Source organism: Amblyraja radiata, chromosome 11, assembly GCF_010909765.2.
Source record: "Amblyraja radiata isolate CabotCenter1 chromosome 11, sAmbRad1.1.pri, whole genome shotgun sequence".
Classification (NCBI taxonomy): Eukaryota; Metazoa; Chordata; class Chondrichthyes; order Rajiformes; family Rajidae; genus Amblyraja; species Amblyraja radiata.
The window spans coordinates 50,450,965-50,467,925 of NC_045966.1; the positions used below are offsets into that span (position 1 = coordinate 50,450,965).

At 43.7% G+C, this 16,961-nt stretch overlaps 1 protein-coding gene across 1 annotated transcript in view; it reads right to left on the reverse strand.

Annotated features, from left to right (window-relative positions):
* Positions 1 to 16,961, reverse strand: part of LOC116978624 (protocadherin Fat 1-like) — a 157,748-nt gene that overhangs the window by 96,838 nt on the left and 43,949 nt on the right. The window contains exons 2-3 of the mRNA XM_033029910.1: positions 2,872 to 6,124; positions 512 to 826 (exon numbers count right to left, since the gene is read on the reverse strand). Coding sequence (XP_032885801.1) covers positions 512 to 826; positions 2,872 to 6,094 — 3,538 coding nt within the window. The 5' untranslated portion in view covers positions 6,095 to 6,124. The remainder of the gene's footprint in view (positions 1 to 511; positions 827 to 2,871; positions 6,125 to 16,961) is intronic.

Consider the following 16,961-nt stretch of genomic DNA (forward strand, 5'->3'; position numbering starts at 1 on the left):
ATATTCTCTGGCCAAAGGAAAATGTGTCTACAAAACCAGACAAAAACCAGTAAAAAATCCCCCTAAAGCAGCACTAACCTAGAGACATATTAAAATAAATAATACCACTGATGGATAAAAATAATTTGCATCAAAATGATGAGAACTATTGTAAATAGGAAGCAATGCTATCCAAAAAACTAACCTATCCATTCAGAATGCACCTATAAAGATATTAGTGCACAAGCCTAATCTAAACAGATGCTTAATGCTGAAAGCAATTTTAGATTCCTCCAAACACAAATTATGAATTATAATAGAGAAAAAAGTCCAATAATAATGTTTTCATGCATTCATATTTTGTCTACAAGGCTCTAGTTTGTGAAAATGGCAACAAATCTGATCTTCCCACCTCCTGAGGCTAAATTGATAAATCATCTCAAGTAATTCTGCACAGAACAATAAATACCCAATCACAGAAACAAACTTGAGGACAAACAAATACAGAAGGGTCCAGACAATATTAACATACCTGTCTTTGGATCAATTGCAAAGAATCCTCTTGGGTTTTCACTGCTGATCCTGAAGGTCAGCTGGCCCTGTGAGCTAGAATCAGGGTCATCGGCTTCAATTCGAAGGACAGACATATCCATGGGGGAGTTTTCGATGATTGAGGTGTAGTAAACAGGTTCTGTGGTCTGAGGTGGATTATCATTGACGTCCATAATCTTGATGAAGACCTCAGTTGAAGTTACCAGTGGAATAACCCCTAAATCCGTGGCAAGAACTGTCAGCCAGTAGTGAGGATATCGTTCACGGTCAAGGGACTCTGCAGTCTTTATTACTCCTGCAATCAGACGAAGCAGATTATCCTTACAAACTGACTTCCCTTCAATCATGTGGCTCTTCACCTTATTTTATTTTGTTTTCTTTGTCCCAATGAACAGATTCTGGCATTAAGTAGTGAAGTTTACCGATATAGCATGGAAACATATAGCTTCAGCCCATCGGATCCATGCCAACCATTCATCACCCATTCAATCTTGTTCTATGTTACCCCATTTTCGCATCCACTCCCTACACACAAGGGCAATTTACAGAGGCCAATTAACCTTTGGGATGTGGGAGGAAACCGGAACACCTGGGCGTAACCCATACGGTCACAGGGAGAAAGTGCAAACTCAGCACAGACAGCACCCGAGGTCAAGATTGAACCTGGCTCTCTGGGGCTGTGAGGCAGCAGTACTACCTGTGCCACCCACAATGAGTGAATAATTTAATACAATGTGTTGGGTGCGAAATCCATCAGATCAGGTACATTATTGGCTTTACTATCCATCTGATTGATCAGATGAATAATTCTGAGCAGGATGCAAATTCACTTGTATAGCCATTCCCATATGGTAAGTTGCTCCAGAAGGTTAGAACATACGAGATCCAAAAAGGATGTACAATTGGAGACACAATGTGCTGGAGTAACTCAGTGGGTCAGGCAGCATCTCTGGATGACATGGATAGGCACCATTTCAAGTTGGGACCCTCTTCAGATTGATTACAGTAGAGCGGGAGAAAGTTGGAAGAAAGGTGGGGGTGGGATAAAACCTGGTGAGTGATAGGTGATACAAGGGGGTTGATAGGCAGATGGGTGGATAAACAACCTCAAGGAAAAGCACTCCAACAATTTTGCAATATTATGAGTTTATGGTTTCCCCTGATTGGGCATTGACACTAAACACAACCAGTGTTTTACACGCTGAATAAGAGTAAAATCTACTTTTAAACCAAAATACCAGGTATGCCTGAGATTTCCGTTTTCCATATGCATTAGATTGACGATCATCAAACTATGCAGCAATTCTTGATGGCAATGTTTTTGATATCTTTGGGCACCTCCCTACCGTCAGTTCTTTCAAACCACAAATCCATCCGACATATTTTCATAGGTTTTAACACACAGAAATTAGACACCACAGAGATTTCTTGCCTTATGAGGCAGTGGCGTGTTCCTCCTTAAAGCATGCTCGGTAAAGTGAAACCATTGATGAACTTAAGCAAAAATCAAATTACCGCAGTTCCCCCAGCTGTTTATTTTTAACTCAAGATTCCAGCATCTTTAATGTGTCGGAAGGAACTGCAGATGCTGGCTGACACCAAAGGTAGATACAAAATACTGGAGTAGCTCAGTGGGACAGGCAGCATCTCTGGAAGTGTCACTCATTCCTTCTATCCAGAGATGCTGACTGTTCCGCTGAGTTATTCCAGCATTTTGTGTCTATATCCAGCATCTTTAATCTCTTGTGTCTCCATTTTATAAACGTATCTCTGCCAATTATTTACTTCACAAGATATCAAATTTCCATTCCAATGGCTCCCATTCCCACAAAGATTAAGATTAACATTCTAACTTTGAAATAGCTGGGTCAATCAGGAACATTGTTCGAGATGCCACACAACTGTTTTATCTTTATCTGGATCACTAAAGATTAACATCAAGTTCTCTTTAATTTAGTTTCTAATGTTAGTCGAACCTCCATAGCAATTGATTGAGGACATTTAAATAACAAACGTTAATTCCAGATAACAACTTCCAATCCTTCAATTCAATTTGTAAAGTGCCAATATATTTTATGGGAACCACAGAAATCTCTTGCATAACTAGTAGTGGTGTGTCCCACCTTAAGTATTGCTGAGTGAAAAGAACCATTTATAACCTTATTTCATCTGATAATTCAATATCTCGAACATTCAATAATTCCCATTATTCAAATTACCTTTTCACAGATTACTATAAAATTAGGTCATTTTGACATTCACCACATGTAATTGCAATTATTATTTGAGAAAATTAAGGGGTTGTCTGTTCTTGTTGAGCATTCCTGCTTACATTCCTACCTGTTTCTCCATTTATCGTGAAAATACCAAGGCCTGTTCCGCCCGTGATCAAATATCGAATCTCGCCGTCCTTCCCTTTGTCTTCATCTTGCGCTGTGAGCCTCATCACTGAGGTCCCCACACGCACTCCTTCACTGACTGCACCTTTGAACGCAATGGAAGAGAAGTGCGGCCGATGAAGGTTTTCATTGACGTCAGTCACCTCAATTTCCACGTAGCAAGTGGAGCTCAGAGAATATGGTTTCCCGTCATCGGCAGCATGAGCCGTGAGATTATAGAAACGAGTAGTTTCAAAGTCTAGTTGCTTAGTGATGCGGATTGCTCCCACACGTTTGTCAATGTGGAAAGTGTCCTCTCTCGTAATCAGGCTGTAGTGCACATCACCTCCCTCTCCTAGATCCGGATCAAAAGCCTCCAGCCACACTATAACAGTCCCCACCGGTATATCCTCAGGAACTCTCACCCTGTAGAAAGATGGGACAAACTCCGGAGGATTATCATTGACATCTTTTAAGACCACTGTTAGCTCGGTGGTTGAGAATAGTTGGGGTTCCAAATAAGACTGATCTCTGGCTTCGATCTTCAAAACATACACTGGACGATGCTCCCGATCTAATTTACCATTGACGGACACAGCACCTGAGGTTTTGTCAATGGAAAATATCTTGGTATCAGTCAAGAGTGAATATTTTATTTCTCCATTGTCTCCCAGATCACTATCTTTCGCCTTCAGTTGGGCTACAATTCGCCCAACCTCAATGTTTTCAGGAACTATTGCTGAATAACTATCCTGTAAAAATATTGGTTTGTTGTCATTTGCATCCAGCACATGCACTGTCAGTAGTCTCCAAGAAGATTTCTGAGGCCTTCCCAGATCGTATATCGAAATGTTTAAAGTATAAAGAGTTGTTGTTTCATAATCCAAGGGTAAGACAACCTTCAGATCCCCAGTCTCCATCTCTGCAATGAAGCAACTGTCATCGTTCCCATCCGTGATCACATAGAGCAGCTTACCGTTGAATCCAGAGTCAGGGTCGGTCGCGTGAATTTTCAAGATGATCGAAGAGACTGGGATGTCCTCTCTGACATCAATGGAGTTTGGAAAGTTGACGTCAAACTGTGGGGTGTGGGCATTGACAATGTGGACATAGGAGAAGGAATCATCCTCATGTGGTTGATGTGGTTTTACAGAAAGTAGGAGGGTCTCGGCCAGCAGTTTAATTGCTCCAGTGTCTTCACAATGCATGCTGACCATTTTCGAGTCATCCGTAACTGTGAGGTTGACATCTATAGCAGAGGCATCGTTCTCCCCATCTGTGGCTGTGATTTTAAGATTAAAGTGCAGCACACTGGCTGGATTGTACGAGAACAGATGCTTCAACATTAGTGCTCCAGAAAGTGGATTGAGATCAAAGAAGTCCAGTTCATTACCAGACAACAGGTGGTATTTAATCCCTTGGAGTTCATCTGCATCGACCGCTGAGACAGCGGTGATGAGGTGCCCGACAGGAAGATTTATTGAAAGGTTGCCCTGGCAATTGTTCTTCTCAAATAGTGGCTTGTTGTCATTCAGGTTCTTCAAGTAAATTGTGACAGGGACTTCCATTTCGTAGTCATATGGTGAACCCCAATCAGAGGCCCAAACTCGTAGATGGTAAACCCGCTGCATGAGTTCATAATTCAGCTCCTCAGATGTCACGATGGTCCCTGTAAAAGGATGAATGTTGAATGGAATAGGAGCCACATTGGCAATGCTGTATGTCACATAGCCATTTTCCCCCTGATCTTTGTCAGTTGCATTGACCGTTAAGATACTTGTTCCAATTGGAACATTTTCATCAATACTCCCCTGGTAAGAAGATGCTATAAACTCTGGAACATTATTATTGCTGTCCATGAGATCAATAAGAACTCTTGTTGAGATTTGGCCAACACTGGTCTTCACTTTCAATTCAAAATGGGACTGTTCCAAAAAATTCATTGGGCCTGCAGTGGTAATGAGGCCAGTGCGAGGATTTATCCTAAACTTTGTACTGCCGTGGTTGTGTTCCAAATTATATGCTTGATTTGGAAGTTTAGGATGAGCTTTAACCATGACAACAGGACTATTTGAAGGTGCAAACTCACACAATTTAACTTCGTAGAGGTCTTTCTCAAACTTTAATTCTGCTGGCTGTTTTAATGGTACATGAATGATCTTTACAGGTGAATATTTAGTTGGGTTACGTTTGCCTCTCGCTTGCAGAGACAAATTATAGCCATGGGAATTGCTCGCCCACTTGGCCTCATTGTTATAAATTAGCTTAAACTCCCTACTGCCATAGTAGATGGGTACCACACGGAAATGATGTGATGAGTCCCCATCCACAATATCCACTTGTTCGACTCCTTCTTCTGCCGTGATGATAGCATACGTGGCATGGTGGTCAGATCCAGCAGGAATTAACCGCATTGAGAGGATACCAGGTACCCTCGTACCAGCCTGCTCTACACCGACGGTCAACTTTGCCACGCTACCAATCCCACTTCTTCCATGCAGCTTCATCATGCGGTCGATTGCCAAAATCTCTAGGTTATATTGGTTCAGGGTTGTGTAATTTAGGCGACTTGCCAGTGTGACAATTCCACTGGTGGGATTAACAGCAAAGACATCAGTCCTATCTTTGAAGGCGTAATAAAACTCTGCATTGCTTCCAACATCAGCATCTGTTGCTGTGACTCTGGCAACACTTGATCTCAGTGGAGCATCCTCTGGTATGGAGACAACATACGACAGCGGGGAGAAAAGAGGACGCAGGTCATTTCTGTCAAGGATTTGGATCACCATCTTGGTCCAGGCTTCGTGGTTGAATGTTTTTTCCGTTGCTTGCACTGTCAGAACATAATGGTCCCTCACTTCTCTGTTTAGTACGGCCATGTTTGAGCTTCTGGTCCTTATGCGTAAGAAGCAGAAATCACCCACCGAGTATTCCTCAGCTTTGAAAATGTTTGCGATGTCACCAGATACTATTTTATACCTAATGTCCCTCACAGACTCCATAATCCGAATGCCCATTTTGCTGCTGCTTTCCACATAGGTCTTGGGGGAGGAATTTTCGTAGATGGTAGCGTTGTAAATATGATGGGTGAATTGGAATGGCAGGGCATGCGGTTTCTCCAGATTCACTTTGGAAACGGTAACCACCACCAAAAGGGCTGCAAGTCGTAAGCTCTTTGCCGCCATGGTTCATCGAATTGGTGTGCTTCTTAAAATCTGTAAATACAATGGAAAGTGATTAGCACCTTGGCATCACAAGCTCATAATACATTATAACTCTGATAGTCCAGCACTTTAGAGGTGCCAGACCAGCAGATGTTCGGGATGTTAGATGCTACTCTCATTAATACCCAAACACACTCATGCTTTTCATTACATGCTTTTTTAACTTGTTACACGGGCACAAAACATTGTCCAGTAGAGTGATAGAGTGATACAGTGTGGAAACAGGCCCTTCAGCTCAACATGACCACACCAACCAGCATGTCCCGTCCACACTAGTCCGACCTGCCTGCGTTTGGCCCATATCCCTCTAAACCAGTGTACTTACGTTTTGCTTAGGTTTAGATAACATTTCTGGCTCTCATATCATGCTTGACCATCAGATGAACCCAGGTTATTCAGATGTAACGGTGCCATTAAGGCATCCCATGTTCTCATCATACAAAGAATGATGAGATCATCACCTATAACTCATAGAGGGTCATAGTGGTAGCATCATGCGGCTCTGGGCATAATCTTGTTCAATTCTTGATCTCCAATGATATCAATTAATTTAATTAAATTTAAGGATGTGAAACCTCATATCAGTAATGGAGACCGTGATACTCTCAGATTTTCCAAAAAATGTCCTTCTGGGTAGGAAACCTTTCCTTAATGTAGAATCAAGGAACTGCGGCTGCCGGTTGACACAAGAGGGCACAAACTGCTGCGGGTCAGGCCGCATCTCTTCAAGAAGGGTCCAAATCCATAACATAGCCCCCATCCATGTTCTTCAGAGATGCTGCCTGAACCCGCTGAGTTACGCCAGCACTTTGTGAACTTTTCCGTGATGGTCTGGCTTATTTGTTATTCCAGACCCACATCATGGATGACCCTGAGATACACTGTGTCTGTCTCTCGTGCCTACTCAAATGATGCAGCTTGGAAAGAATTATTGATGGTCCGGCCACATCCATGAGAGCTTGAAGTTGTTTTGCTTACCAGTCCAGGTGAGTTTATGGGCATTTCTATCCCTGCTACACTTAGCATTCTCTTTGTTTTAAGTATTTAACATGAAGATGTAAAAACAAAGACAATTATAGCATTATGACAAGTGCTAATTTGAGGATCAGTTGGATAACAATGATAAGAGCCGCAGGTATTTCAACTATTTCTACCTGGTACATTGATGCACAGTGTGCCTTCATCTGCAATAGCAAACATTTCAGCAGGATCTGTGATTCAGGGCTGTTGCTACACGCTGGAAATATAATAGCTGACTACTTTTGGCTCCAGTGTTCAGCCATAAGGTCAAGTGTGCAGAAACTTTACCCTCAAGCCCAAACTAAGCTGAACATGTACAGTGGAGAATGAATACAATGAATCAGATTACCTTGGGGCATCTGTGGCCACTTGTACTGGGTGTGATAGGACTGCTCATTATTCTTTGGTATGAATACAGCAGTAAATCTAACTTTCAAAATTTCCCTTACTTCTATGATCGGATTCCAATGGTTTGTGACAGATGATGTGATTGCTAGTTGAGGCTGACCTCCCCTTCATTGTTAGGGACTCTGGCCAACCTAACTTTCTTCTTGCCTCCAGTCAAGTCTTGCTGGAGTGTGCATTGTTGGCAGAACTAGATGTCAACTTTGTTCCCTTAGTCTTGCTGGAATGTGCATTGTTGGCAGAACTAGATGTCGACATTGTTCCCTCCCTTTATCTTGTCAGCTTAAAAAAATGATCACCATCACTCTGCCTCGGTGAATGGAGGTCTACTAAATTAAATCAATCCACAGAGTTATTTAATAACAGCAAAAAGATAAACATACAACATAGAACAGAACCTGAACAGTAACAAGAACAGGCCCTTCATCCCTCAATGTCTGTGCCGAATATGATATCAAGACGTAACGTGTAGGGGGGACTATAGATGCTGGTTTACTCCAAAGATAGACACAAAGTGCTGAAGTAACTCAGGCAGCATCTCTGGAGAGAAGGAATGGGTGATGTTCCGGGTCGAGACCCTTCTTCAGATCGAAGGGTCTCGACTCGAAACATCACCCATTCTTTCTCTCCAGCCATGCAGCCTATCCCACTGAGTTGTCCAGCATTTTGTGTCTATCTATGATACCAAGAGCATCAATTATCTATCTGCACATAACCCACACTCCAAACACGTACAGGTCTGTAGGTCGATTGGCTTCTGTAATTTCCCTAGTGTGTAGGATAGAACTAGTGTATAGGCTTCTCGCTGGCCAGCGTGGACTCGGTGGGCTGAAGGGTCAGTTTCAACCCTGTATCTTTAAAGTCATGTTTAAATTATTGAAGTCCTTTGACCTTGCGGAGGTCAATCGGCATTGCAGGATATTATCAAGTTTGTGTCTTCGGTCAAACCATCTTCGATCATAAGGTCCGAAGTGGGAATGTTGCTGATGATTGTATATTATTCAATCCCATTTAAAACTCCTCAATAAATGAAGCTATTCAAGCTTGATGCAGCTAGCTCAAGACAACATTTAGCAATTGGTTGATAAATGGCAGGTAACATTGATGTACCTGACAATGACCATTCCCAGTAGGGCAACCTAACCATTTGCCATTGACATTCATTAACAATATTATCGTCACCGAGACCACCCCCCCTCCCCCATCAATATTCTTCGGTCACCTGTTGACTTGAAAACACAACTGAAGGCAAATGAATAAATAGCAAGGCTGGGTATATTTCCAACATCTACACAACACAAGTCAAGAGCATGATGGAATACTCTCCACTTGCCTGGATGAGTACAAATCCAACAATTCTCTAGAACCTTGACAGCATTGAGGACAAAGCTACTCTTTTGAATGGCACACCATCAACCACTACTTTGCTCTGCTATCAGTGCATTGCGGTTGCAGTGTGTGCCATCTAGGAAAACCACCGCAGTTATTTGCCACAATTACATCAGCCGCACCTTCCAAAGCTACACTCTCTACTACTAAGGAAAACAAGGCCAGAAGGTGCATTGGTATCCCATCAGCTGCAACTTTCCCTCCAGGTCATACATTGACCTTAACCTGGAAATATATGCCAGTCCTCCATCATTGCTGGATCTACATCCTGGAACTCCCTATCCAACTGCACTCTTTAGAGTACATTTATTAGGATTGCAGCAGTTCAAGGTGGCGGGTTAGCATTATCTTCTCTGTGGCAAATTGGGCAATAAATGCTGCCATTGATGATGGAAACAAGTTAAAGATAGTCCTTGCTTCCTCCCTCCTTCCCCTCCCCCTTGCCAGCTCCCCCACAAACCTACATTCTTGCCATAGAGGGAGTACAGAGAAGGTTCACCAGATTGATTCTTGGGATGGCAGGACTTTCATATGAAGAAAGACTGGATAGACTCGGCTTGTACATGCTAGAATTTAGAAGATTGAGGGGGGATCTTATAGAAACTTACAAAACTCTTAAGGGGTTGGACAGGCTAGATGCAGGAAAATTATTCCCGATGTTGGGGAAGTCCAGAACTAGGGGTCACAGTTTAAGGATAAGAGGGAAGTCTTTTAGGACCGCGATGAGAAAATCATTTTTTACACAGAGTGGTGAATCTGTGGAATTTTACTTCGGAGTCACGTGAGTGACTACGTGAAGAAGCCCGCCAGGACGCATGCGTGTCATTGCGCTACACGCATTGCAACTCGTCATTGTTGGGAGGAAGGACGTTCTTCCCAAACGGCAGAGTTTCGAACCTGCAACAGAAAGGTAAGGGAACGTCGTTATTTACTTACCTTTTCCTACAGGAAGGCTGTTGAAAGCTGGCAAGGGAGGAATCTGCAACAGCAGGTAGCCAGCAAACGGCCACTAGCACGACAGTCCCTTAGCGGGAGTTCGTGCGACTTCAGCTGGGGGGGGAAAAGAACGCCGACAGGAGTACCCTGGAGCCGTCAGCCCGACATCTCGGCAACAGCCCAAGGACCTACGCTACGGGGTCCGTGGGGCTGCGGGAGGAAGGACGTTCCTCCCAAACGGCAGGCTGAGAACCAGCACAGGTAAGAGAATTCTCCTTACCTTTTCTTTACAGGCGTCGCTGCCGTTTACTGAACAGCAGCAGGCAGCAACTAATGTCGGCACCAGCATCTCCCATAAGGGAGCAAGTGCCAAAACTTCACCCCAAACGGGTAGAGGATCAGAGCCAACAACCCACAGAGACAGTGGGTTGTATTTATGTTCTGTCCCCTTTTTTAAAACAAGGGGACATAGGAGAATAGAAGGCATGCTAACTCCCGTTATGGGAACAGCTGTGTCCAACTTTCTCCCGACTCGCTCCCACACCGGTCAGGGCGGGAGAGGGAGCAAAACTAATGTTTTTCCCTGCATGGGTCTTTACAGAAGGGGAAGCTGGACAAAGGAGTGTCCACAAGTACTGCTAGTGAAGCTGGCTGGGGAAGACAGCGGAATCGCAGGCAGCCAGCAGCAGCTGTAGGCACGTTTTATCACCCGCTTTAGGAAGAGCAGTGCCGACTTTTGGTTTCCACTCCGGCCAGAACACCACGGCCGGGCAGGAGACCATTCATATTTACTTCAAGTTGACTTTTGATAGTCAAGTAAGGCAGCAGACGGGGTGGAACGACGTTCACCCGTAGCTACGATTTAACTTGGACCTGCAGGTAAGAGTTGCAGTCTTTTTGTATTTCCTTGCTAATTGCAGGTGCAGAAACAACGGGCTGCGATAAAGCTGGTGGGCTAGATGAAATCAGCTGTGCCAGATGTCCTCCACACGGGCCATATCCACTCCACGTAAGAACAGTAAGGACAAAGCTCGAAACGGAGGACCGTGGAGCAGCGGGCAACCAGCAGCAGCCAGGCCACTTGGATCACCCATAGTGGGATCAGCTGTGCTCAATGTCGCCTCCGCACCAGCCAGGTCCACGCGGCTAGGCGGGAAGGCTAGACACAAAACAAACAAGGTCGTGGACTCAGAGGAGTCCGACTTTGAATAACCGCAGGCGGCCAGCGCCCGAGAGCGCTGGAACGGAAGAAGCGGTGTATGGAGCTTTGCTCCAATATGACAGACTCCGGGAGATGGAGTCGGGTCACTGTGGGCCCTATGATAAACCCACAGCAGTACCTCTTTGAGGGCTGCACAATACTTCTACCTCGTCAGAGGGGAGCACTGCGGGTCAGTTCTGGGCTGACCTGGAAGAGGGGTCCGCAGAAGAAAAGATAAGCTCGAAGGACCGGTATCCAAAACATGAGTCTTTTAAAGGCCATGGCCCAGGCCGGCCTTCCTGGAAGATGCGGATCCCCATCGCCGAACAAAACCGAAAAATCCAGACTCCAGCGCTACAACAGCAGCGAAGAACCTACAAGAGGTAAACCTGCCACTAGAAACTGTGGAGGTAGGTGGGTCTGGTTCCCTACAATATACAATGGGAACGGAGATTGGGTAGAGTTTACACTCTTTTTTCTGAATGCATGGAGCATGATTAAGCAGTATCCAGGGATATACAACAGAGTTTACACACTAGTACAGCCCTCCAGTTCAATATATACTGAACCGAATGTTCATGCTTTTGATAAGGGAATCAAAAGCGCAAGCTGAACTGAAGCGGGTTTTCACATGATAATGTAATTGAGAAACTCAACACGAACTATTAGAATTTGTGTCCTATATATTTATCAAAGACAAAATAGATACCTTTGTTACTGCTTAACAATATAACCCAAAGGTTGCTTCAATGGACAGCATCGATTTAAAAGATGCTTACCATTCAGTGCCTATACGAGGTGACCACAGATGTTACTTAAAAATTCTACTGGATGGAACAACTCTGACAGTATTAAGCACTGCCAAATGGGTATCATCAGCCCAGGCTGTACATGGCATATTTAAATGACATACTCATTATGGGCAAAACTTTGGAATTGGCCAAACTGTAACAGCCACAAAAAAGTTATTTGGAAAACTGAGATTTATTTTCATCCAGTTAAATCTAAACTAACGTCTTCCACTACTATGGACTACCTGGGGTTTCACCTTTGACTCAGTTCACATGTCGGTGACTCTGCCTAAGGGAAAGGCGAGAGATTTAATAGAGGTTGCAATAACCTCACTGACATCAGCAAACCATCCATCAGATTGGTAGCAAAGCAATTGGCATAATAATGGCTGCCTTTTTTCCAGCCACAATTTTGGACCTCACTACCAAAACAAACAGGGAGCAAAATACAAGCACTCTAAATTATGCAGATCACTTTGACAGATCTGTGAAAACTACCAATCAAGCTAAAATGGAACTAAAATGGTGGATAGACAACATCTGGCCTTGTTCCTATCCAAGCATTGTCAGTAACCTTTCCAAGGTACTACAATCTGATGCCAGTGCACTTGGGTGGGGAGCCACCAATACCAATACCACCGTGGTAGCATACAATAACCACAGGGTGGAAACAAATCGACATCATGTGACAACCTGGCTATACAAATTGGCAATGGTGTATCCAGAGAGATATTTGGATATCAGCCACTTACCTACCAGGAAGACTAAATTCAGTGGCAAATACCAGGTCTCGCAAATTATGGAAAACACCAAATGGATGTTGAATAAAATAGTATTTGCTGATATCACAGCAAAACATGGAACTCCAGATGTCGATTAATCCGCGTCCAGACTTAACCACCAGTTATCAAGTAATGTTACGCGGGAGCCAGACCCTGAGGCAGCGGCGACAGATGTATTTTTCGCTCCATTAAGGGGAATTGTTTATTTACGCATTTTTCCCTCCTTTTTCCTGCCTCATCAGTCGGGTATTAAGGAAATACAACAAGACTCTGCATCTGGTATTAATAGTACCCGATTGGCCTACAACCATGGTTCCCAGTGGTATCGAACGTGGAATCAGAGACATAAACATCCAATCTGTTCTGGAATATCTGGCAGGCCTCCAATATGATGAGGGGCTCAGTTACAGTGCCATCAACTGCGCCAGAAGTGCCCTATCGACTTACCGATGGCAGGGGACAGAGCATTACACTGTTGAGACTCACCCACTGGTACAAAACTTATGAGGGGAATTTTTAATACTATCCCCAAGAACCAGATACTCCCAAATATGGGATGTAAGAATAATCCTGAAGATGCTCAGGAATTGGTCTCCAGCAACAGTTCTGTCCCTACACAGACTGACAGAAGTGCCTTATTGACCTACCTATTGCAGGGGACAGACCATTACACTGTTGAGACTCTCCCACTGGTACATACCCATGAGGGGAACCAGATACTCCCAAATATGGGATGTGAGAATATCCTGAAGATGCTCAGGAATTGGTCTCCAGCAACAGTTCTGTCCCTAACCAGACTGACATTAACAGTCATACTAATGGTATTGGTCACGGCACGAAGGATACAGTCACCACAAACACTAGACTGGACAACATAATTTCTCAACAGATAAAATTAAGTTTCATATCTTTGAGATAATAGCAGAACAGAAAAAGGGATCAGCAGGCCTCAATATACAATTAGGTCATACCCAACAGATGACCGTCTGTATATAATAAGACATCTGTCGTTATACATGAAGAAAACGAATATCCTAAGAGGCTATGAAAAGGCACATTTTGGTCAGCCACTAGCAACCACACCAAGAGTGACGGTCCAGACCATCTCAAGATGGCTGAAACAGTTGCTAACCCAGGCTGGGGTGGATACTAATTTTTTTTTAAATCTTTTCCACCAGGGCTGCAGCCACATCGGCAGCATACAGTTGGATGTACCAATGGACCAAATCCTCAAGGCAGCAGGATGGTCTGGAGGGGAAACATTCCAATTATTTTGTAATAAACCAGTAATGAAACCTGGAACGTTTGCAGAAACAATTTAAGTTCTGTAAATTAAATTAAACCCATAAAAGGGGTTATAAACTTGTGTTAAACATTTTATGATTTCAAAGTCGAATTCATGTCCAAATTATGTTAACACAATTCCTCCCACAGTCAAGGCAGACGTGATGCATGGACTCGTTCCACGGCATGAAATCACAGAGCTTTAAAATCTTCACGTAGTCACTCACGTGATTCCGAAGTAAAATAGTAAGATTAAACGAGAACTTACCAGTTTGAAGTTTGATCTGTATTTTATGAGGAGTTACGATGAGGGATTACGTGCCCTCCGCTCCCACCCTGATCATATACTTAACTGGTACCTGTTCTTTAATCTTACTATGTTTAGTCATTACAGTTATCTGTGATCTCACACCGCTGCTTTGAAGAATGACACGCATGCGTCCTGGCGGGCTTCTTCACGTAATCCCTCATCGTAACTCCTCATAAAATACAGATCAAACTTCAAACTGGTAAGTTCTCGTTTAATCTTACTATTCTCTGCCACAGAAGGTAGTTGAGGCCAGTTCATTGGCTATATTTAAGAGGGAGTTAGATGTGGCCCTTGTGGCTAAAGGGATCAGGGGGTATGGAGAGAATGCAGGGATGGGATACTGAGTTGGATGATCAGCCATGATCATATTGAATGGCGTTGCAGGCTCGAAGGGCCGAATGGCCTACTCCTGCACCTATTTTCTATGTTTCTATGTTTCTACTGTCTCCGCCTCTTCCTTTCTTTTTCCCACCCCCCCGACATCAGTCTGAAGAAGGGTCTCGACCTGAAACGTCGCCTATTCCTTCTCACCATAGATATTATACTGCCTCACCTGCTGAGTTTCTCCAGCATTTTTGTCTACCTTCGATTTTTCCATCATCTGCAGTTATTTCTTAAACAGTTTATCAAGATAAATCTATTTTCCCACAGTAATTGTTCCTACATCCTTAGAGATAATTATCAGGGCTTTGCTTGGTAACCATGCACTGGCTGAAGATAGAAGCTCCCTTTTTGACCAGTGTCTACATCTCATCATTCTGTACAGCATTCCTGAGCTGACTTGCCTGGGCCTGTAGCCCTTGAGATCAGATTGGTATGTAAGGCTCTCATTATCTGACTGCGCAGTATGGTGCCTATACACGGAAATTACTGGGTGTGAAGAGTTGCAACAATCTTAGCACCAAACACCACCGAAAAATAAAGATGCATAATCTTTATAGAAAAAGCAGTTGATACTCCAATATTTTGTGGCTTCCGTTTTCAGTGACGTACAACAATTAAGTTTTGGGCAAAGCTGAACAGCATTAACTAAACTTTGATAACAGATATTTCCTGCATACATTTCTATGCTGGTAAAGCTGATCTCTGCTCAAAGTCAAAGTTGTAATCATTATACCCTCATCCCCAATGTAACATTATCCCTTCCCGTTCTCTCTTCTTTACAACTGATTTGACAGTAGGGGCTGGCTGGCGCATGCAAGGGTAACCATTAGTCTGGCCTGAAGGCCACTGCTGGCTCTGGTTTAATCTCATACCACTGTGTATTGGAGTCCTGCTCCACCTCGAAGCACAAAAATCTAGGAGATAATCGGAGACAATATTGAAGGGATGTTGCCATTTGGGTCGAGACCCTTCTTCAGACAATATGCCTGAAGAGGGTCTCGACCAGAAACGTCACCCACTCCTTCTCTCCAGAGATGCTGCCTGTCCCGCTAAGTTGCTCCAGCATTTTGTCCATCTACGGTTTAAACCAGCATCTGCAGTTCCTTCCTAGCCATTTTAATTGAAGTAGGTTTCATCTACTAATAGTTGAAACAAGGAACTGCAGATGCTGGTTTACACAAAAGGGTACAAGAGTGTTCAAGTAACTCAGCGGTCAAGGAGCATCTCTGGAGAACATGGATAGATGAGGTTCCAGGTCGGGATGTTGTCTGACCTGCTGAGTTACACTAGTACTTTGAAGATCATCTGCGCATTATTTTAAACTTCCAAGTTCAAGTGAATGATGGTGTGGAGACTACCCTATGTCAGAACTAGTGCTTTTTTTTTCAACGCGCTTATCGTTGCTGGGTTTCAGTCGTGTGATCTTTCTAATAATTAATATGGAATTTTTAATACATTTGAGTTGAGGAAGTTGATAGGTGGAACCAGATAAGGGAAAGCCAGGTGAAGGGCAGGTGGGACTTGCTGGGGCAAGCGATAGAGGATCCAGTAGCAGAGTGAGTGGGTGATTAGGGAAATGGAATCAGGTGGAGGAGAGAACTGATAGACCACGAGAGAGAAAGAAGATCAGTGTACGGTTTACCCAGAGTTGGAAAATTCAACGTTCATACCATTGGATTGCAGATTACCCGGCTGGAATCTGTGGAGTTCATTGCCACAGACAACTGTGGAGGCCAAGTCAATGGATACTTTTATGGTGGAGATTGACGGATTCTTTATTGGTACGGGTGTAGGGGCTATGGGGCGAAGGCAGGAGAATGCGGTTGAGAGGGAAAGATAGATCAGCCATGATTGAATGCCGGAGTAGACCTGATGGGCCGAATGGCCTAATTCTGCTCCTAGAGTTTATGAACTTATGGAAGAGCTCCCCAGCTCTTCAAAATCATGCCATGGCTGCACAATCTCAATACAGGACTCACTGGAAGCCGCCTGAGATTGGTGGGTACTGGAGGGGCTGAAGTGCTGTGTGGTCACGGTGGTTAATGCTTTTATTGGAGTAGATTTAATGCTATATTTAGTTATTTTAAAAGAAAACTGGAAAAGGAAATCAAAGCACCATACAAAATGAGAGCTTGCGGATGAAGTCTTTGATGTCTGTCGAGGATTTAGTTCTTCAGCAGTTGGCGTAGAACCCGTCACCATTGTACTCAGTGATGGGGGTGCCTCAGTGAACAAGTTCCACTCATTGCGATTCAATAACAAATCTTACGTTTTTCATAAATCGGCTAAGCATTATAATTTTTTTATTCTTTTTCCTCAGCATCTA